Below are 23,929 nucleotides of genomic sequence, written 5' to 3'. Positions count from 1 at the left end.
AAAAGTAAATTAGTAACCAAAAATAAATAAGTTCACCTGTAGGGGGCAAAACATGTTCCGCTACAGGAGATGGCGGAGGACGATTGCCATAATCCTCATAATGCTGTTGGAACTGGCGCGCAACCATTTCAGCAACTTCATCATACAACTCTGCCCAAACCTTCTTTGTGATCTCCTACGTCATCTCTTTTCTTAGATCCTCCTTCATCTTTTCGTATGAATATGGACGCGAGGAAGACCCAAAAAATTGTCGTATGCCTATGCCAGTCCCAGCACCACGCACCCGTCCTGGGTGCTCAGGTCGTCCAATAGCTGTGGCAAGAATATCCTGACGACCTTCTTGTGTGAATTGACCTTGGGAGCTCTGCTCAACCAAGGAGTCCTGTCACATAACAAAAGTTCAAAATCATTAGAACGATCTATGTAATATATATAACAAAATTAATGTAAAAATATAAGAAATGACATCTTACAATTCTTTCAGATATTTCTCTAGCAGACTCGGAAGTGTAGGAGCCCGATGGTCTTATACGGGCTAACTTCAACTTCTCGTGCCGAGATGGTGGTGAAGGAGGAGGAGGAGGGTCACCACCCTCAGAAAGTGCAGGTCTGCTATCTGACTTCTGCTTCATTATTTTCTCTTCAAGCTTCCTATATCCACCACGAGATAGTAGGTGTGGATTTTTATTTTGAGCGCTTATTCCCTGTGCTTTTGACCTTTTTTCCTGTGACAAAATGAAACAATTGTCATAGTAGAGCATTATGAATGATGAATTGAATGATTTTACTACACTTACCTGCCACGCCTCGGATGAACGAAGCTCTACAAACTAACGCCATGTTTCTTCGTCAATTGCTGAATATTTGGAACATGGATTTTCATTACTTTTTGGTCCAAATATATATCTAGACGTCATTTTTGTCTTAAACCCTCGAAATCTTTCTGCAATTGCAGATAAACACTTATTCCTTAAGCTCTCGACGTTTGGCATATCAAATGTTATCTGCAACAAAGAAAGTAATAACCTTATATCAATACAGATTTATCAATATAATGAATATAGAATTTGGAGCAATATTGCTTAACTTACCAATAGATCTTGCCAGATAAGATTCCGATCAGCCTCAGAAACATGGTCAAAGGATGGAGTAAGTATAGAGATACGATCACGTGCCAATACTCCAAGGTAAGACCTAAATACATCTGCATTTGGGCCAGATGCAACTCCAGTGACCACGTCAATAATGACAGGTGTCCTCTCACCTGCATTTCTTCTAAGTATAAGCTGTCGTAACCTCGTTGCTCCTCTCATCCGTCTAGAAGTGGTGGGGACTTCATCGCCTGACGAATGAGGTGACTCAGCCATATATCTGTCACAATAAATAAGATGAAAGATAAATAAAACACTTCTAAAATAACATATATTATTTAACAAAAGCCATAAATATTTACACAAACATGAAATTCATACATAATCATATGGATTGGTCATATATATATTCCCTCATTGTGATCTTCTCGTATTGCTTGTATATCATCAATTAGAGGGTCGTCATCCAAATTTATTGTCGTTTTAAATGGATGGTTGTCAACGATATGAAGATTACTTAGATTCTCTTCTTTATCTTCAATTTGTCTTTTTCCTTGGAGAGCAACATACCAATGGTCAGACGCAGGATCTTTGACATAAAAAACCTGACTTGCTTGATATGCCATGATGAACGGTTCGTCTCCATAACCAACCTTTCGAAAATCAACAAGTGTCATACCAGATTCATCTATTTTGACACCACTCTTATTGTCTACCCACTTACATTTGAAGAGTGCAACGGAAAACTTAGTGTAATCAACCTCCCATATCTCTTCAATTCTATCATAATATCTCATGGATCCAACTACAGGATTTTGATCTTTGGATGTGGAAAACTGTAGTGACTCAGCTTCTAGACTGACGCCACTATTTTGTACTGAGCTTTTATCATCCAAAGTCTTTGTATAGAATGTGCAATTATTAATTTCGTAGCTTGTACAACATACAACATCAAACTTCAAGCCATTTGCTAACCACAACAAAGTCTCTGAGGACCGTGATTCTTTCGAAACTTCAGATTTGAACTAGGACAAGAATGTTCTGTTATGCTCCATCAACTGTCAATTCTCTGATTGTCGTGGATAGTTGTCCTTTACAACGGCTTTGTGTGCTTCCAAAAATGGGATCACTTCATCTGTGTTGTTTAATATGTACAGATGTGCTTGCATCAATTCTTCACGACTTTTCGTCACCACATTCACACCTCGGATGCTTTTACTTGTAGAATATATATTCAACCATGATGTTCGAGGGACTCCTATCGGATTTGCTTTAGTCATATACTCAGAGCAAAACTCAATATTTTCTTCAACAATATATCTTTCAATTATTGAACCTTCTGGACGATATTGATTTTTGACGTACCCTTTCAAAATCTTCATATAATGCTCAATAGGGTACATCCATCTTAAGTATACTGGTCCACACAAATTTATTTCTCTGACCAAATGAACAAGTAAATGCACCATGATGTCAAAAAAGGATGGAGGGAAAAACATTTCTAACTGACACAAGATGATGATAATTTCGCTTTGAAGTTCATCTAACTTTGTAGGATCGATGACTTTACTACAAATTGACGAGAAAAATGAGCACAATCGAGTTATGGTCTGCCTAACTTTTTTGGGCAAAATTCCACGAATTGCCACTGGTAACAACTGTTGCATTAAGACGTGGCAATCGTGAGACTTCAGTCCAACAAGCTTTAAGTCCTGCATTGACACTAAGCTCTGGATATTTGAAGAGTATCCTTGTGGTACCTTGATACTCTTTAAACAAAGACAAAAACTTATCTTCTCTTGTCTGGACATTGTGTAACATGAAGGGGGCAAATAAGTACGTTTACCAATCTCTCTTGGTGCCAACTCTTCTCGGATCTTCATGTCAACCAAATCCAAATGCGCATTCACTCCATCTTTTGTTTTTCCCTGGATGTTTAGTAGTGTACCAATCAAGCTATCACAAACATTTTTCTCAACATGCATGACATCTATGCAATGTCTAACATCTAACTTTGACCAATATGGAAGATCAAAGAATATTGATTTCTTCTTCCAAGAAGACTTCTTCGACGTTTTCCCAAATATATGATGTACTCTATTAACTTTCTCAGCAACTTCAAGTCCAGTAAGTGGAATGGGTGCATTGTCTTTCTCTTGTTCTCCATTGAATGCTTTCTTTAACCTTCGATATGGATGATTAGATTGTAAAAATCACCGATGACGCATATATACTGTCTTCCTTCCGTGTTTTAATTGTTGAGCTGTAGTGTTTTCTTCACATATAGGACATGCTTTATGACCCTTCACACTGTACCCCGACAAATTACCGTAAGCTGGGAAGTCATTAATGGTGCAAAATAACATGGCATGCATCATGAAAGTTTCTGAAGCAAAGGCATCAAATATTTCAACCCCATCAACCCACAACAACTTCAAGTCTTCAACTAGTGGCCTTAGATAAACATCGATGTCATTTCCAGGCTGCTTTGGACCAGATATCAACATTGACAACATCATGTACTTTCTTTTCATGCACAATCCAGGAGATAAGTTGTAAATTATCAATATAACGGGCCAACAACTGTGATTGGTACTTAAATTACCAAATGGATTCATTCCATCAGTAGCTAAGCCAAACCTAAGATTTCTACATTCTTCACCAAATTGGGGGAATTCTTCATCAATAATTTTCCATTGCTTTGAATCAGCTGGATGACGAAGCAGCCCATCAGTTGTTCTCTCATCTGCATGCCATCTTAGGTTTTTAGCGTCTTTGGGATTCGCGAACAAACGCTTAAGTCTCGCAACTAGTGGAAGGTACCAAACTACTTTCAAAGCAAAACCATTCTTTTCTGTGTGACCACCATCTTCACCGTTGTTTTTTGACTTGTATCGTGATAACCCACATTTTGGACACTTTATCAAAACTTCATTCTCATTCCTATATAATATGCAATCATTCGGACATGCATGTATCCGTTTATATTCCATACCCATCGGACAAAGAATTTTTTTTGCATCATAATTATGATTGGGTAACGTATTTCCATCTGGCAGCATTTCATTCAACAACGACAACAATTCTGTAAAACTCTTATCACTCCATCCATTGCTCGCCTTTAAATTCATGAGCCTTAACACCACTGACAACCGTGTGAACTTAGTTGAACCCGCATACAAAGGAGTCTCCGCATCAGTGGACATCGTTTCATACACATGCGCTTGGGCAAAAGCTTCTGCGCCAACATCGCGGATCATGTCCTCTAAGTTGTCTTCTTCTGCTTGATCTTCCATATCCATTGTGGAATCATAAACATTTTCAGTTTGAGAGACAATTGGAAAGTCTGTTAATTCGCCGTACCATATCCATGTTGTATAACTTCGTATGAAACCATCACAGATAAGATATTCCCTAATATCAGTTGCGTTCAACTTCCTCCCATTCAAACAGTTCACACAGGGACATCTGAACTTCACTTCATCATCACCACTTGTACTCGCATTACGTTGTGCAAACTCTATAAATTCTTCTACCCCTCTCTCGTACTCAGTGCTGATGTGTGGTAAATTAATCCACCCTCTATCCGTACGCATGTTTACTGAAATTGTTTACACAATTTCAATAATCTTGAATGATCACTTTGATCGTGTTTGTATTCAAGGTGTGACCCTATCCCATTCAAGAAGATTCACTTTTTTTAGTTTATTAAACATATCAATTTTAAACAACATATCTTAAATTTCACGAAATTTTGCCAGCATTTCGCATTGGTCTTCAGGTTACACGAAATGAAAGTGATTATAAATCACAATCAAATATGCACCCGAAGATCAATACAAAACACAACGACAAATTTTCGTGAAATTTAAGACATGTATATTAAAATTGATATGTTATAATAAACTATGAAAAAGTTATTACTCTTCTTAAACTGTCCAAACGGACAATTCAAGATTCAATACTTGTAAATTATTATTACCATCTCCTCTATTTTCATTTGCAAAAAGTATGTTTGTCCAAAAAATCTAGAGATAGTAAATAATTTTTGTATTGAATCTCAAACGGGAAACTAAGGCTAATTCACAACAACAATATATATTCAAGCAAACAAATAATTACATATGCAACATGTAATATATTCAACCAAACAATATATTCAACCAAGAGTAAATAATGTCATTTCAATTAACTTTAGGGTTTAGATACTTGAATTTATTTCACTTGTTTACAACATGTTTCTCAAACCTTATTTGAATATTGTTTAAATTAACGTATCTCCCTTCCTTCCATCTAAAACTCAACAAGTCTTTTTTTTTAAAATTTCTTTCTTGTTATTTCTTTTTAAATTTCTTTCTTGTTATTTCTTGTTATCTTTTATATATATATATATATATATATATATATATATATATATATATATATATATATATATATATATATATATATATATATATATATTGAACACAATATATATACTTGATTGGAAATTTGACCCTTATTCCATGAGAGAGACTTCGTCTTATTTACAAAATTCAATGAAGTTATGATTATTTCCTATGCATATTACAAAAGTACATTTTTTTTTATGATTCGGGATATACTTATTACAAATTATCAAAGATTAAATAATATAATTAGTATTTTGAAGTTCATTTGTCTGGTAACCCATTATTACTACCATGGCTTACTTACTGTAGAGCTTTCTTTTACTATTTATGTTTGCTTTTCAATATGGGAGAGAATCTAGAACAATCAGAATACTTACAATTGTACGTTTTCCTACTTCCACATATCTCTTTCAATAATTCTCCACAAAAAAAATATTAACAATTTTAATTGGGTTTCATCAATGCTGATCTGTAAATGCATCATATGTCCTTGCTTCATAATTATCATCGCTAATCTACATTATCATTTTCGTGTTAGCTCGCCTTAAATCAGTGGTGTGCACTACTTTTCTTTTCCTCCAACAACAAATCTTCAAAATTATTTGTTTAATAGGTTTGTCTGCCAGACATCAAAATATGATGTATTTCTTAGTCACTAACAATATTTGACATAAAGAGGTTAGTGTGTTTTGATATAATTCGATCTTGCTATACTTTTTTAACGTATATGTAAACTTTGATTCGTATAACATATTTGTAAACTTTGATTCGTAAAGTAAAAAGAAAAAAAACAATGAACCAATCTCAATGTAAACAGCAAGATTGAAACAGCGTTGAAGGCAGTACCGGCGGAGGCACCAGTGGCGGAGGAAGCATCGGCAGGGTAACGGTGGCGCGACGGTGAAGGGAGGACGCACGGCCAAGAACGAGGACGAGCAGGAATGCACGAGCACTGGCAAGACCGAGGCAGGCGAGACCACTGGCAGCAGCAGTGGCGGAGGTAGCACCGGCAAGGCACCAATGGCGTGACGGCGAAGGGAGGAGGCGCGGCCAAGACGGAGGCAGGCGAGACAGGCAAGCAAAGCGGTGGCGCGGCGAGTAGTGGCACAAATGAAGAAGACCGTATACGAGGAAGAAGAAGCTGTCAACGTAAATGGATGTTCTGCTAGATTTGAAAATATTAATTGAGCTACTACCTCGGTTACTCACACACACGAGGTAATATCCGCATACAGCATCGTTTAAAAGGAAGAACGGTGTAGAACGTGTGGCTAGTAGGTCTGGCGTAGCAGGCAAGTAAAGTTGGAGCAGGCGTAGCAGCAGTTGGAGTAGGTGTGGCAGTTGTTTAAGCATCGGTTCCCCTGCAGCCCGAAGTAGTAGGACGTAGTTTTGGCATCGGTTCCTAACAAACCGAGGCAGTAGGGAGTAGTCAGACGTTTCAGGTGAGAAGTAGAGGTGTATAGGCTTCGATCTCATCCTAACCGAAGCAATAGTGAGAGGTTTAGGCACCGGTTTCGTAGCAAACCGAGGCATTAGGTAGTTGTCAGACTTCACAGGCCCTTTCCAAAGTTTCCAGACTGAGCAACAAGGGTGTATATGCCTCAGTTTTGTCTTAACCGATGCAATATGGTTGTTCCACCACAGGTTGGATGGTTACCGATCGAGGTATATAACCTTGTACGCTTCGGTTTTTGGATAACCAAAGCGTATATTGGGCGTCAGAATCTACCATTTTTACTAGTGTTATGTAAAAGTGAAGTAGTTTGGATTGAGTTAAATTTGACTCAATCATAAATGAAATATAATTCAAATGAAATATAATTCAATCTATCTGAATTGAATTCAATCATTACTTCGTATAAAAGAAAAAAGAGAACTACTAAAAATATATTATTGAATTGTTATACTAAAGTGGGTAGAAACTTCTCAATAATATGAAACTTAATAAATACAAAACTAACAAAAATAAACTAAATTTGCTTTATCCATACCATTATTGCAATTTGAAACTTATTCCATAAATGATATTTCTATACATAACAAAACTTCTATATCATATCCCCAACAAGGAACATGAAGAAAAAAACATACATATGATCAATATTTCTCTATTAAAAACATGAGATTATTGAAATTGAATATTTACAAAATAAGGATGTAGTTGCATGAGATTAACTGAGTTTATATTTTTTTTTAATTGGTTTTTTTTATGTTATTGTCTAGCATTAAAAATATATCGATATTAGTATATTGTAATTCTTTTTAATATGTTTTAAAACATGAAAATCAGTGTCAATATATTTTAAAGATACAGTAAAAGAGACAACACGAAAAGTCAATAAAAATTTCAAATTCCAGAATAACTAACTCATTATTTTGATAGTTAAACACATGCATTGACCTAATAACTACCTTCATGCATTACTTTCAAGCACATAAGAAAGTTGTAACTACCTCTACATATCCTTTTCAATCACATATGATGATTGTAACTTTCTTTACTTGTTTTCTCTTTTTAGTTTTACTTGTAAAAAGTATTCAAACTCTCTATAAATAAGAGTTCTTTCTAATACAATTTTGACTTTAATAAATGAAATACAATTAACATATGAGCTTCTTTTAATATGTTGTGAGTTTGAGTGTCTATTATTATTACATTAAAAATCTTCTTCTAAGTGATAAATTTCTATTGCAGTTATCCTTAAATTTCAATCTAACGTGTTCTAAATCATTCCATAGTCTTAATTTATTCCTATTTTTCTCTCCATAGGTAATGACTTCTTCAACACTTTATTGAGTACATAAATTCGTCCACTTTCCAAAAAATAACCCAATAACCTCCTTATGAAAAGAAAAAAAAAAAGGCTTGGTAATAAAGTTTTATTCTTGGTGAATAAAGAGCTCATTCTTGCATGAAAGAAATGCTACACACCGGGAGAAAAATATCAAAGAGATTCACTATTTCAAAAGAATTAAAAATTTATGAAATTTAGATGGCATTCAATCCAAATTGTTTCACTTTTAAAATCTGTCATTTTAATAATTCAAATTTGTTAAATTTAATAGTTTTTAATAGGATACTTCAATTAAAATTAAAACAAAAATTCGTTTTAATATATTAAATTATATATATATATATATATATAATGTCGATCTATATTTTTTTATCAACAAAAGTTACGTATATTTTATTTTTCCACACAGCTACAAAGTAATGGATCAAATCCATAAGATAGGATTAATTGGTACTATATAGGCATCAAACTTTTACAATTTTTTTGATAAATTTCCATAGAATATGAATTGTATGTATCCATGAATAACATTTTGCATGGCTAGTATACGTAGCATTGTAAGTGTGTGAACAAGACAAAGAACAATTATATTAAGAAGTTATTCCTTGTATATAATTGAAGTTCAACCATTTATTAACTTTAAAAAACCAACTACCACAACAAACAAAGAATTGTCTCTCTGACAAGAAAACTTGTTAATTTTAATACTTTTCACTCCTTATATAAACCTAGAAAACATCGAAAACTGAAGATAAACCCTAATATTTTTTCCGTTTAACACATATTCTAAAGCTATGGCTTTCAGGCAGAGAACACCAACTTTTCGTCCTAACCTTTCTATTCGTCGCGTCTATGAAACTTTTCAGCCACGTTCAGAGATAAAAGATCTCCCAGAAGCTTACCTTCTACGTCTTTATCTTCCGGGTTTGCAAATCTTACTCTTCTCTTAGTTCATGCTTTTTCATTCCTTTATAAATCAACAAATAATATTTTATTTATTTTTATACATTTTCATTTCAAGTATGAATTCGAAATAAAACCATATATGTACCAAATTGATTTTTCATTTCATTTTAATATTTATTTATGTTGTTAGATATTATATATTGAATAGAAATAAGATTAATATAAAGCATATAAGGAACTAACATAAGACTGATTAAGACTCAATTTTAATCAAGATTTAGGTCTATTATATCTTTCGTAATATAATTCTCTATTTCTAGTTTGATGTTTTTTATTTGAGAAGTGGGATTTTACTACTTTAATATATGTATTAATACATAAAAAATGTAAAATTGAAAGAAAAGAAAAATAAAGTAAAAGAAGACATGTGTGCAAGTTTTGAATCAATGCAGAAAGATTCACAAAATGTAATTAATTATAATGCTTATTATAAAGGATTAAAATAGTTACTTGGTGAAGAACTGAAGTACTGTAAATGAAAATTTAGTAGAATTTAGTAGGACATGACAAAAGAATTAATGCATATTATGATTAATCCTTATATAACACAAAATAAACAGTGGAAGAATCAAACTTAGGTTATATTTAAATAGTTTTTCTTTTTCATAAACACTTCTAAAATAGAAAAATAAAAAAAATTAGACAAATTATACAACTCTTTCATATACTTTCTCTATTATTTTTAAATTGGGGATAAACTAATTTTAATTTATAGAAAAAAGTTATCATTTTATTTTATGTTCTTAGTTTTTTCTTCTAAAAATTCTTACAATTTTTTTGTTTCGACAAACCAAACCAATTAATTCACACCGTGTAGATGAAAAAAAAATAAATTTATTTTCTTTCTTTTTTTGAAGAAAAGATACATCATTCTCACTACCATACAAGTTTAATCAGCATTCATACGTTGTCCAAGATTGCTAGAAACAATTCGCCTCAACGCTTACGTAACAAACATAAATTAAAAAAACTTTATTTATTAAAGAATTATTTAATTCAATTGCTGAATTAATTCAATTCATGCAGAACCATTAACTACTATCGTGTAAGCTAACTGACATTTCCCAAGTATATGTCCCACAAAAATATTAGTCTTATATTTTTAGTAAGTATTGTAATAGATGATGATTGTTTTGCAACTTTTATAATACACGTGTACTCCTTACTATTCTTTAGGAAGATATACATTTACTCAATAACGAGGAACGTGTTAAAAATAATATAACAAAAAATGCATTATCAAAGATGCTAATTGATACCATAATTACCAAGTTTATCGTGTAGATGAGTCATTTTGTTTTTATCACTTCTAATTAACCAAATTTCTTACATTTCAAGTTATCCAATAGCTATGTTCATGTTTACTTTGAATTTACAACATTAATTATAACACAAAAAAAAGTTTCAACTAATATGAATATATAGTTTACATTTATGGTTCAAAATCGTGTTCATTAAAATCAATTTTACCAAAATCTAACTCAACACGAGAGAAACTATTAAATAGAAATCAACCACATTATCCTTTCTAATCTCACTGTTCTTTTTTCCCCTGATATATATATATATATATATATATATATATATATATATATATATATATATATATATATATATATATATATATATATATATATATTAAATATGCAATGTGCTTTCAATTTATTCTTTTAAAAAATAAAATATCTTAGTAACTAAAAACATAAAAATTTCTACAACTACATCTCATGATTAAATTTTGTGAAACCCTTTTGTTATTGAAAAATATTTTAAAATGCCAATTTAACCCTAAACTAGAAACTATTCTACACATTATTAAGTTATAATACTAGATATAAAGTTGAACTTTTTTACTTATTTACTAACTAGTTTAGATTTTTTGTTATTTCAATAACTCTTATGTATTACACGAGCATATTCATCATTTCCCTTTATTAGAAAATTTAATAGAAACCATAAACATGTTTTAGTCCTCCACACCTAATTAATATAACTCTTCAAACATACTCTAGTAAAAAGACAAATTGAGTTTAAATATGTTTTTCTGCTTGTTCTTTAGGGAACACTTGCATCCATGTGTCGAACTAATCATCTTCCTGACCTAAATTTTACAGGTTTTCAGAGGGACAGTGTAAAGGTAACCTATGTGGCCTCTTCACGAACGGTGAGAATTACAGGAGAAAGACAAATTCAAGGCACGAGATGGTACCGATTTGACCAATCGTATCCCATTCCTGATTATATTGAACCGGAGGCACTTGGGGCAAAGTTTGAAACTCCAGTTCTCACCCTTACAATGCCAAAGAAGGCCACTTCACAAGAGAAAGGTGTTGTAGATGAACCAAAGCCTGATCAAAAACTCCAAGATACTACCACCACACCACAACCTTCAATTACGATTGGAGACACACGATCTTCAGAACCAATTAAGGATCAAGCTGTAGAAAGAGTTGGTCCTTCTGGTGAGCCTCAAATGGGTGAGAAGGACTTGGAGGCAAAACCAAGAACAGCCACAGTGCAAAGAGATGAAAAGATTCAAAAGGGTCGAGAGGAATTTGAACCGAAACCAACACCAACAAGGACAGCCACAATGCAAAGACATGAAAAGATTCAAAAGGGTCAAGAGATTGAATCAAAACCAACACCGACACTGCCAACCAAAATGGAAACAGATGAAAAGCCTCAAAAGGGTCAAGAGGATTTTGAACCGAAACCAACACCAACAATGATAAAGAGGGTCGAAACAGCTGAAAAGCCTAAAAAAGGGGAAGAGGAATTTGAACCTAAAGCAGCATCAACAATGGAACCAAACACCAAAACAGATGCGCAACCTCCAAAGGGTCAAGAGGAAGACGAGCCAAAAGCTGATATAACAAATGTTACCAGAAAGCCGACAGTTAAAGAGCAATTGAAGGAAAAGAAGACAGAGGAAACAAGAGATGAAGATTCGGAGAAAACAAGTTATGAAGATGCAGAGGGAACAACTGATGAAGATGAAGATGAAGAGAAGGAAAGGATCACAAAAAGGGAAGTTAAAGAGGAACCTTATAAATCAAGAAAGTCTGTGAAAGATAAGAAGCAGACTGATTTTGGACAGAAAGAAACCGAGACAGAAAAATTGTTAGCCAAGGAAGCAGAAACTTCTGCTACAAAAGCTCATAAGGAAAAGGAAAAGCAATCTAACGACATAACCTCTCTTAAAAAGGAGCTGAAGAGTGAAGAGAATGAAGTGGAAAAGGTTGGTTCTGTCTCCCAAGTTTTCACAAAATTTGCAGAAGGGGCATTGAATGAGGAAGAGAAAAAATTAGCAGCAAATATTGGTGCTGCAGTTCTTGTCATTGCTGCATTGGGATACTACGTATCTTATAGGTTTGCCTCTTGAGGGATAACCAAAAATATGTTCTACTCAATGAATCTTTTCTCACACTTGTACATGAATGATGAACTGTAACCAAAATAAAAATTGCATACCCATCTCCGATACATTTCATGTTCTATACGAACGGGAACCATGGTTATATTGTTGAATGTGTTCTTATAAGTATTTATTTTCAACCATTATTAAAAGTCTAGTTTTTTTTTCAGTGATATTTACTTTCATATATATTTATAATTATTATATATAAAATTTTAATTGTTTTTTAGATGCATTGCACAGGAAGTAAGTAAAATATACCACTACTTTAAATGCATTGTTGCAGAAAGTAAGCAAAGAAATACAACTAATAGATCTTTGCAACAAAAAAATATTCAAAGGGAATAATAATGACCACACATAACACTCTAAAAATGCACAAAAATTTATTAAAGTTCGTTCCTCTATTGAAGGAAAAAAAATATTCAAAGGGAATAATAATGACCACACATTAACACTTCTAATGGTGGCAGCTTTGTAAAGGAAGAGGAGTGGAAGAGGAGGATGCTATGTATAACAGGGAAGGAAAAGGTTATATATAAATCGCATTCATAACTTAAAAAATTGGATCTATTTTTTTGTTAAATAATGTATACTAGATATTAAGGAGACAAAAAGTTTAAGACAAAAATACCTATATATGAAAATTTTCTCTTTCAAACATATGAAGTGTATCCACATCAAAACTGATCTTTGTTGTACAAACACTTGACCCGTATAGAACCAAAAAATTTTAGTCACTGGAAAACTATTGAAAGCTTAAAGAGAGAGAGCTCCTTTTCACACAAAAAAAAAAAAAGAAATTGTGGAGCCTATAGGGTTTTTAAAAATAAGCCTATCACCTAAAGATGTGTATTTTGAAATTGGTTTTATTCTATCTTATAGAAAACCACTTAAATCCACATTTGCCTTCTGGTTTCTATATAATAGAAACCAAATCCAATTTTTATTTCTAGTAACAAAATAAATCTTATTAAATCATATTTAAATTTTGATTTATGAACTTTTTATTAAGTCTTACTTAATCAATTTTATATATTCTTAAACTTTTATTAATTGTACTTTTGGTGACAGAAATAAATAAAATAATATTTTATTTAGGGAAAAAATATTAATTAATTAAAATTAAACCATTTAATTTAATCCTTGATACTTTTCCCATCCAACAAAAACCATAACACTCCTTAATCTGATCTCATATGTTCTTTACTAAAACTAGTAAGAAATTAAGTAATTAATTTATTATTCAAAGTCGGCGTCTAGCCATACTCCTTAGAGTGATTCTTCCTACACCTCACTGTCTTCATCCTACACCCCCAATTTTACTTGTTTACTCTTCATTTAACAAAAAGTCAAAACTTAATTAATTGTTTCCTAACCGCATTTCGAAGTGCGTTTCCTAGTGGTCGCATTTCGAAATGCGTTTTATATATTTATGTTGTTTCCTAACCGCACTTTGAAGTGCGTTTATATATTTATGTCGCACTTTGAAGTGCGTTTATATATTTATGTCGCACTTTGAAGTGCGTTTATATATTTATGTCGCACTTTGAAGTGCGTTTCACGTTTTTATGTTACGAATTCCAAAAAAATTACATATATAATAATTAAATTATTACAAATAAATCCAAAATAATATTTAACATTACAGATAATAATTATTATTTAATTCAATAAACAATTTAATAATTATTTCAATTTCATGAAAAATTAAAAAACTTATTAAATACATAATAAATAATATATTATGAAAATAATAATATGTTGAAAAATAACAAATTCAACAAAATTTAACAAACAAATAAAATAATTCAAAATATATTAAAACAAAAAATTTTATTTAACAACTAACATAAAAAATTAAATTTATTATACTAACCTAATAAAAATAAAACCTAATAAAATAAATATATACTAACCTAATAAAAAAATAAAAAAACTAAACCCTAAAAATCTAACGCACTTCGAAGTGCGGTTAGTCTCAGCCGCAGATCGAAATGCGGTGGGATCTCCGTGCTTTACGCATTTCGAACTGCGGTGGGTGGGTTTGTGCTTTCCGCAGATCGAATTGCGGTTTGTCTTTGCCGCAGTTCGAAATGCGATTTTTCTGTGCACCTGACCGCACTACGGACGTCTGTGACCGCAACTCCAGCAGCGTTTAAGTTCTCCGGCGACGAACACGAACCAACCTCCGGCGCACGAAGCGAACACCCAACCAAGCACATGCATAGAACAGCAAACAAAGCAGATGGAAGGTTTTACAGATGAACCACGACGAACGCAAGCACGGACGAACGCAAAGCACGAAGGACGAACGCTTGGCACGACACGAACGCAGCTTGGCACAGGGAGCCCAGAGAAAAATGGCAGAATGAGGAGAGAAAAAGAGGGAGAATTGATTTGGAAAGGGGGTGTAGGGTTTGAGTTTGAGATGCGGCAGGCAGTTAACTTTTTAAAAAATTCAAAATATTCTCGTTAAGTGTGTGAAAGACGAAGGGTATCATTGGAATTAAAATATGTTTTGGAGGTGTAGAACGAAGGCGGTGAGGTGCAGGGAGAATCACTCTACTCCTTAACGACCGAAAAGTATGAAGTATTTTTTTACTTTAGAACCACTACAAGTATATAATATTTCATTCTATCGTTACAACTCTATGTTAACTATAGATACTAGTGAAAAAACTTTAGACATATGTTATTTTGGGTATTTTATGTCTGATTTTGACTTGACCTCTATTCCGGTAACGTTAATAGAAAATCGAATCCCAGTCAGATGTCTATATAGACGTCTGACCTGTATAAATCGGATGTATATATAAACATCGGACCTAAACAGATCAGACGTCTAAAACGTCGTCGTATTTGATTGGATATTTCTTCGCTTGAGGCCTCTCGCGTTGCTCCTAGCTCATGGTGATTCGAGTTTACAACTTTATATTTTAGTTGAACAGAATGGATTGTACATTTTTTTTGTATTGGATGGTTTTAAAAACATAGTGGAGGGAATTGGAGGAGTGCAATGCAAGAAATCGCTGCCCAAGAACGCCACCCAAGGACACGAGCAAAACTGCACCAAAACCCAACGAAAATGCATTTTAATCGGTTCAAATGAAAGATAATTCATCAAAGAGTAGTGTAATCGGAGTAAAATTAATTTAAAACGGTGCAAAAGTGAGAAAAAGAACCTGAAAAACGTAGCCCGTGAAAAGAAAACGCAAGGAAGATAATGAACAGTGAGTGGCGGGATCCCCCATAACATACGTCTAAATGGCTTTAAAAATCGAAATGGCGGGATCAGACGTCTAAATGAGTAAAAAAAGTTACTTTTAAAATTTCTGGGCTAAGTATTTAGAAGTCGGTTCCCCCATAACAAGCGTCTAAATGGTTTTAGAAGTCGGAGTGACAGGATCAGACGTCTAAATGGAGTCCAAAAGTGACTTTTTAAATTTTTGGGCTGAGTATTTAGAAGTCGGTTCCCTCATAACAGACGTCTAAATGACTTTAAAAGTCAGAATCCCCCATAACAAACGTCTAAATAGTTGTTTTATTTACGGAAAATGTCATCGGTCATTTTTTTAGGTTGGATATTCAAGGGTCGGACGTTTAAAGGATGATGTTGAAGGCCTTTTCTACTTATATCGTTTATTGAATATAAGCAATAAATATTTAAACTACAAGATTTGTAATCAACTTTAAGAAATATCTACTAAATCTAATTAATTAAATAATGTATAAAATTCTCCTAAAAAATATGATATGGATATATTTTTATTTAACTTATTTGACTCCTTCAACCAAACCTTGTTTGACTCACAAAATTCCAACAAGATGCTTTAAACTTGTGTTTCTCAAAGTCTTACATATATTTTATATCCTTTTCCTTTTTATTTCGTTTCCATGAAATATCACCATATTGCTATAGACTTTTAAAGTGTATCACCCAAACAACGAATTTGAACTTTATTTATCCCAGAAGTTATACCAAGAGCTAGAGGGAAATTCAAAGTTAACTCATCATGCCATAATATTCAGCAGTCAAAAAGGAATCAATTGTTTCTTCAGCAATCCATTCTCATCAAATCTTGAATAGTCAGTTATACATATAACCCTACAATCAATAAGCTCAATCCAAAAAACAAACAAAAAAGCAATTGATGGAATTGCAATCAAACCTAACCATGAGAATTGGGCAGCCAAAATTAGAAACAGAGGAGACCGCTGAATCACATTCCCTGCTTGTTCATCTTCCTGGTTTGTATGGCTAATTTAAATCATACACAAAAACCATGTTTTTCTTTTTCTTTTTTTTCTCTAAATTACCTTTAAAAAAAACTAGTATGTATCAACTATCATATTTCATATGCTATGTAACCCTAACGAACTTGTTTATCAACATTTTAAGAGAGAGAAATAAGAAAAATAGCTAAAATTAACTCTTTTTGCAAATTATATTTATTTTATTTATAAATTAATTTTTAAAACGTTTTTTTTTTCATATAAATTAGAGTTGCTTCATTTTCTCATCACTTTTTTTTTTTATCTTAGAAGTATTTATGGATCAAATAGTAAAAAAAGCTATCATTGTAATATTGTAGAGCAGACACCTTTGTGCAATAAATTATATCAAAACTCATGGATTTTATTAAGTTTTTAGAAAAAAATCTCTACAGGAAAATTTGTTCATGTAATAAGAGATCATATATTGTAACTGTTATTTTGTTCCCCTTGACGTGCTCATGAATTTCTTGGCTTTCATGTAGGTTATGCAGAGGATGATATAGGTGCTGAATTTGAGTATGATTATAGAAGAGTTAGGGTTTTTGGTAGACGATCACTTGGAGATAATAGATCAATCCGCTTCAACATTGCATATGCAGTTCCTATGAATTGTGACGTGAACAAGCTAAAGGGTGTGTTCCAAGGAGAAATTTTTAGCATTATAATGCCAAAGGTAACCATACCAAGGAAAGTGCAAGGTCAAATAATGAAAACCTGTGAGGAGCCAAAATCAATAGTTGAGAGTCAAATACAAGCTAATGAGGCTTTAACTTCACCAAAAAGTGATTCTGTTCCTCAAAAGGGTGAAGGAGTTTCACAAGATGCCAAGAATCAAAGAGAAGTGAGTTTTGAAAGCAGTGAAAAGAAAAGGGTTGAAAGGAAAGAAACAAAGGATGAAAGTGAAAATGATTCTGTATCAGGAAAACCACCCCAGAAAGGAAAAAATGAAGGTGTCATGGATGAGACAAGTTCCATCACAAGGAGTGGTAAACTTGGTGATATTGAATGTAAAATTGGTGAGAGAAAGGGCAAAGAAAAAGTGGAAATGAATAGTAAAATTGGTGATATTGGATCATCAGAAAGGATTGGGATAAAGGAGGTGGCTGCTACTGCTTCACAAGCTGTGACAAGTTTGATAAAAGGGTTCAATGAAGAAGATAAGCATGTGCTACTGTATACTAGTGTAACGGTTCTGGTTTTCGCACTGGGGGTTTATGCCTCGTACAAGCTTCGTTCTTTAGCTAAATAAATCCATCTTTCACATATAATTTTGGCATATACACATATATTTGAAGTCATTTTATATTATATGTTTTTTCTTTTTCACTCACACAAACAACTGGCTAGTAAAACAAACATGACAAGTTTTATAATAGTTGAAGAGTTATTTTAACTAAAATTTAAATTAATTATAATATATAAATAAATACAAAATTTATCTTATTTTATTTGACTTTTATCAATGTTTGCAATTTAACATCTATTTAATAGAATAAAACTATTAAATAGGGACATTTCATAGTTGATAGTGAGTAGTAGACGACAGACAGTATATAAAATATTATTTCAGAAGAAGCTGCCATAGTAAAGTTTTTGTCTTCCAAAAACAAAACACAAGTGTTATCCTACGAGGTCTAACTCCAAACTTCTATGAAAAAATGAAGTCATTTTTAAAAGATTTCAATTTTTGACAGTCATCATTTGTTAACATTTTTTATTTTTAATGACAATCTTACATATAACCGTTGTCATTTCTGAAAAAACAATTGACTTTCAACGATAGTTTCAAGTAACATTGTAAAAAAGTTGCATTTATTTATAAATTGCTACTGTGTTTTTTTCATTTCCAAAACCATTGTTAAATGAACCATGAATAACAAAAACATAATATTATATGTATGGATGTTATTTTTTATTTTTTATAACAAAAAACATTTATTATTATAATATAATAATTATTAAAATAAAAAATATTATTAAATTAATTTGAATAAAATAAATAATTATAAAATTAAATAATTGTTATAATTTTATTATAGATATGCATAGGTAATTTTTTTATGAATAGTTATTTAAGTTTTAAAATAACAGTTATTAAAAAAATAAAAAACAAAAAGTGTGTCCTCTCGATTAATGATAAATAACAATAACATGGATTCAACTCAATAGTTCCAAGCCAATATTTTAATCTTAAAATCATCATTGAAGTTATTTGATTACTTCATAGTCTAAAAGTTATTTTAAGTTAGTTTCGCTATTTGATATGATTTCTTGAATTCTAGAATTTGCAATAAAGAAGGAAAAGATCCTAAATTTTGTTTCATCTATTAGGCATATCAATCTAAAATGAGGTCAATTAACTGATGCATACGTAATAAAAAATAACGCTATCACCAAGTCTTTTTCAACAAGGCATCAAGAGTGTATACTATCTTGTGAAATCGATTATTACAAAACTGTAGTCTTTAAATCTAAGAAAATTCAAATAAATCCCTAAATTATATTTAAGATTTCAATTAGTTTCCATTCCTTTTCATTTTATAGAAAAAGAAAAAAAAATTAACCAACTTTTCTAAAAATTAAAATCAATGTACACATCAATAGGTGAATTTTTTTTATTTAAATTTAAATGAACGCATATTCATAAAGCAATTAACTTATAAAAAAAACTTGTATAATTTTCTTTTTCTATTTTCTTCTCTTATTATACACATTGCTAGACACACAAGTTAACATGTCTTACTAAGTTTTTTCTTACAAAATTTTCTTTTCAACCTTGACTAAAAATAAATTCAATTATAACATATAAATCTGAATAATTCTTCCTAGGCCAATTCCAATTTGTAAAATTAATGCAAAAATGCAAAATGTCATGATGCAAAGACAAGAAATACGATACATGTACAGAGTATATACACCCATTGAAACTTTCTATTTTTCTCTATCTCCTTTTTGTCATATCATGTCATCTATCACATGTACACTTCTATTTCTATCTCTCTAAATGACTTAGAACTAACCAAAAGTTGATAAGGAAAGAAAAGAAGATCAGCATGATCATCTCACACTACCTTACATTCTCAGACTCAGGAGAATTCATATCAAATTCATCTTACACACTCCTGGTTTTCCTCAATCTCTTTGAAATCAGGAAAACATGCACTCCATTCCTCTGTGTAAGCTTTGGCCCAGATATAAACAGTGCCAGTTGAAGAAACAGATACAAGAACAGGGCGCACAGGATGCCATGCTAAATCAACAATTTTTTGGTTAGGCCCTTCAAGGATTTTCGCTTCTCCAACTACACCCCATATGTAAATCTGGTGCCCTCCTCTCCTAGCAGAACCACCAGCAACCCACTGTCCATTGCCAATGAAGCAGGGTGATTTCCAGTGAACAGTCATGGTTGAATCTTGAAGCTCCCGGATCAAAGTCAAACACTTTGATCCTACGGCCTTCAACTTCTCAACAGCTTTTAGGCCTTTGTGTTTTTCTTTCAGATCATCAAGTGCTCTAACTTCATCTTTCAGAGGTAGAAGGTTTTCATATATCCGGATTACTCGATCATTTGAATTTGCTAAAAGGTGCTGTCCATTTCTGCTGAACACAATGTTCCTCACTTCCCAACCACTAGAGATAGGAATCATGGCACGAACCTCATTGTTTACATGGTTGATTACAAGAATTTCCCCCTTTGAGTTTCCCACATAAACAAGGTTTCCATACTTGTTAAAACACGTAGGAGTTGGTGATAATAAAGTAGTTCCTTCAACACGCCTGTTATGTGAGGGAGGGGTTGGTTCTTCTGTCTCCAAGAGAGAAACTTTAAGCAAAGTTGTGTTTTCTGTGTTCAAGTCAACAATCATTGGAGGACGTGAGAGAGGGCATGCCAAGCAAAGAGCTGGATTAGGGTAACGTGGATGAAGACGAGCTTGTAGAGGGCTGTGTTCTAAAACTATTCTTTTTATCCTATCACCACTCTTCACATTCCACAGTAACAATGACTTGTCAGCAGAAGACAAAAGAATTCGATTACCACACCTCGACCAGCAGACACTGTTTATTGGAGATGAACATTCTTCATCTTTAAGCTCTTTAGCAATGCCCCTGCTTTCAAAATCCCAGATAACGCACCTTCCGTCCATGCACCCAGCTGAATCAATTGATCAAAGCAAGAATGAGAGAGTTTATAATGTATACAATACCTCCAATCAATGATTTACAGAAGTTTTACTTTTACATTTGTTATTACGTTCATATAGCACATTATTCAAGCAAATAGTGGGCACATGCTATGCAATGTAAGTAACTCTATGCATCAACACAAAGAACTACTGCATAAATCACAAAGAGATACTCAGTATCAGTAAATATCTTATCTACTCATACTTGTACAAATTTAAAACTAAATCATGCTCCACTTTCACATAACATAATTACAAAAATTAAAATGGAGAAACAAGATTTATATACTCACACCCAAGAAACAAAATTTGCTCACTTTTACAGTCTTCATATATAACACTCTCACAACAGAATTCCTGGTAAAAATATCTTGAAAAAGTGAAGCAGACACTATTCTACACACGTGATATTGGTTGCTAGAGAATAATATAAAAGTAACACAAGATCGAAAGTAAAAATATTAAACAACCGAAGAAAAAATACCATGTGTTAAAACATCCTTCAAGAATCACTTTTCTTTTGCTTCTAGAAGCAGATTTCAATGTTCAAGAATTGGAAAGAAATAACTCTAACCTGAAAGAAACCAAAAAGACAAAAGGGTAAGTAAGAAATTTACCAGCAAGAAGTTTACCACGAGGATTGAAGGCAATGCATTTGGCATGGCCATTTTTCAAATACTCCTCTATCACTTCCGGATGATCTCCCTGCAATGAGGGTTCTTCAATGGTGCACAAAACAATCACAGTTTTAGTAATTTCAAGAGTTAGGAGGAGAAAAACATAAAATGAAAAACTAATATGTTGAGAAGAAGAAAACGAACCAGCAGTAGATGTAGCCATTGTTGCAAGAAAGTTGAAGGTGAAGAGATAGAAAAAGATGATGAAGTATAGTGAGCGAGGGAAAATTGAATAACCTGTGCTTTGATTATGGAAAATGGAAAATGAGAAATAAAAGAGATTAAATACATAAGATTTATGAAAAATTAAACTGTTTTATATAATGATTAACATGGTCCAGTTAACAGTTAAGATCATGGGAATCAAAGATGGTTAAAAGGTGTAACTAAGTTAATATTTAGTTATGAATTTTTATAGTTTTTGAAACTATCACTACTACAAAATTTGCATTTAAACTCGCATAATAGACATTAGTTTAGACAGATGCCTATCAAAATGCGATGATAATTTTGTAATTACAACGAACTTATACGTTTTGGTTTGACAAGAACCGAAGCATAAAACTGTTATAACCTCAGTTTCATAGCGAATCGAAGTATAAAACTTCAACTGTCTGTCTGGCTTTTCGGCTGAAAACTTTATAAAATGGAGATATTGCCTCGGTTGCACCTAAAACTGAGGTAGAAATCCTCTGCCACGCCACACCTGCAATACCCTGAACATCCCTCTGCCACGTCAGCCATACAACATCGGTTCCCCAAAGGACCGAAGTAGTAAGTGTTGTGCTGTCCAAAAGCTACTGCTTCGGTTGTTTAAGATCCGCTGTCCAAATGCTATTAGGCTTTAGTTTTTGATATAACCGAGGCATATAAGTTTAAGGCATTTTAAAAAATGTCATTGCCTTTTTGTTTTTTATTTTTCTTCTGACGCTTTATGCATCAGTTTCAGTAATAACCGATGCATATGAGTGTATTGCCTCGCGTTTTTGGATAATCGAGGTGGTATCTCTTATTAAGTCCAGCCACTTAATTTACTGTTCATTTGTGTTTCTTGTTCCTCGCACTTAACTACTATTCACGCGCACAACAACTATCGTTCTTCTTCTTCCACCGCAACATTGGGTTCTTCTTCGTCTTCCCTTCATCGTTGCCTCCAACCACGGTTTGTTTCCGTTGTCGCGTCGTGCCTCTTTCGCCATTGTCACCACTGTCGAGCCGTGCCTCTTCCGCCATTGTTGTTGCTTCCGAAAAACCATTGTCCCCAACTAACGTGGATCCACAGTCGCTACCTACGCGTGAACTAAGCCCCCAACAACCGTTCGCAACTGTTGTCGCACCTTCGTTTGACACCATTGCCGCCACCACCGTTGGTCGCAGCCACCACCATTGGTCGCCGCCACTGCCCGTTTGGATCGCCACGCTCCTAAGTTCTCTTTATCCATTGGAGATTGTTGACTTGCGTGGTTCTAATTTTGATGATTTTCTTGGGATTATAGAATTAAAGAAGCCTCCCTAAAAAACTGATTCTCCCCACTCACCCCACTCTCATATTCTATCCCACATGTATTTCCCTTATCCATTAACTTTCTCAATACGGAGTGTCCTCATACTTTTCTTTTCCTTTCTTGCCTCTTCTCAAATACACATGCCAAACTTTGGGTCCATTTGTATTTTCCTTTGGGTCCTTTTTCCGATTGTCTATCCTGTCATACAATGATGTAGATTGGCTTTACATTTTTTCCTTATTTCTTTCTCATCCTTTAGAGGACCAGTAGAAGTTCTAATGGGTTGGGTTGGGTATGCATGAAGAAGATCTATAGAAACCCCTGCTGGCAGAGTACATATGGTGGGGGATAGCCTAACCACTAGAGGTGAAGTAAATCTTATAGTCAAAACCATCAAGAAGGGTTAATATATAGACATGATTTATGATACAACCAACTTGATAACTTGTTTGTTCCATGTAAATTATTCCCCCGTTGTTATTAATAACTCCCTATAGTGGCACAATAGTAATGTAGTGGTGTTCCAGGAGTCACGACTATGACTTGAAGCCTTTACCCCCAAACTGTTGATATAAAGTAGTCTTTTATTTTTCTTTATCCTACCTTTTTCTTTTGTCTTCTAAGTTC

General features: G+C 33.1%; 2 protein-coding genes and 1 pseudogene across 2 annotated transcripts; 2 read left to right on the top strand and 1 right to left on the bottom strand.

Moving 5' to 3' along the window:
• Positions 1–9,046: 9,046 nt before the first annotated feature.
• Positions 9,047–12,771, top strand: LOC108339879 (inactive protein RESTRICTED TEV MOVEMENT 2). Its single transcript, XM_017577101.1, has 2 exons — positions 9,047–9,201; positions 11,358–12,771. The coding sequence occupies exons 1-2, from the start codon at positions 9,072–9,074 to the stop codon at positions 12,623–12,625; spliced, it is 1,398 nt and encodes a 465-aa protein (XP_017432590.1). The 5' UTR covers positions 9,047–9,071; the 3' UTR covers positions 12,626–12,771.
• A 4,034-nt stretch (positions 12,772–16,805) lies between these two features.
• Positions 16,806–18,212, top strand: LOC108339187 (uncharacterized). Its single transcript, XM_052877518.1, has 2 exons — positions 16,806–16,909; positions 17,419–18,212. The coding sequence occupies exons 1-2, from the start codon at positions 16,813–16,815 to the stop codon at positions 18,183–18,185; spliced, it is 864 nt and encodes a 287-aa protein (XP_052733478.1). The 5' UTR covers positions 16,806–16,812; the 3' UTR covers positions 18,186–18,212.
• Positions 18,213–20,003: 1,791 nt separating this feature from the next.
• On the bottom strand, positions 20,004–23,150 carry LOC108339186 (protein RBL-like; annotated as a pseudogene).
• Positions 23,151–23,929: the final 779 nt, after the last annotated feature.

The sequence above is a fragment of the Vigna angularis genome, chromosome 5 (assembly GCF_016808095.1).
Source record: "Vigna angularis cultivar LongXiaoDou No.4 chromosome 5, ASM1680809v1, whole genome shotgun sequence".
Lineage (NCBI taxonomy): Eukaryota > Viridiplantae > Streptophyta > Magnoliopsida > Fabales > Fabaceae > Vigna > Vigna angularis.
This window is presented reverse-complemented; position numbering and strand designations above follow the sequence as displayed.

Bases quoted from the DNA above. Each gene is read 5' to 3' on its own strand.
- LOC108339879 (XM_017577101.1), top strand. From the start codon at position 9,072: ATGGCTTTCAGGCAGAGAACACCAACTTTTCGTCCTAACCTTTCTATT. The intron at 9,202-11,357 runs GTTTGCAAATCT...TAAATTTTACAG, and splicing joins TCTACGTCTTTATCTTCCGG to GTTTTCAGAGGGACAGTGTA.
- LOC108339187 (XM_052877518.1), top strand. From the start codon at position 16,813: ATGGAATTGCAATCAAACCTAACCATGAGAATTGGGCAGCCAAAATTA. The intron at 16,910-17,418 runs GTTTGTATGGCT...GCTTTCATGTAG, and splicing joins CCTGCTTGTTCATCTTCCTG to GTTATGCAGAGGATGATATA.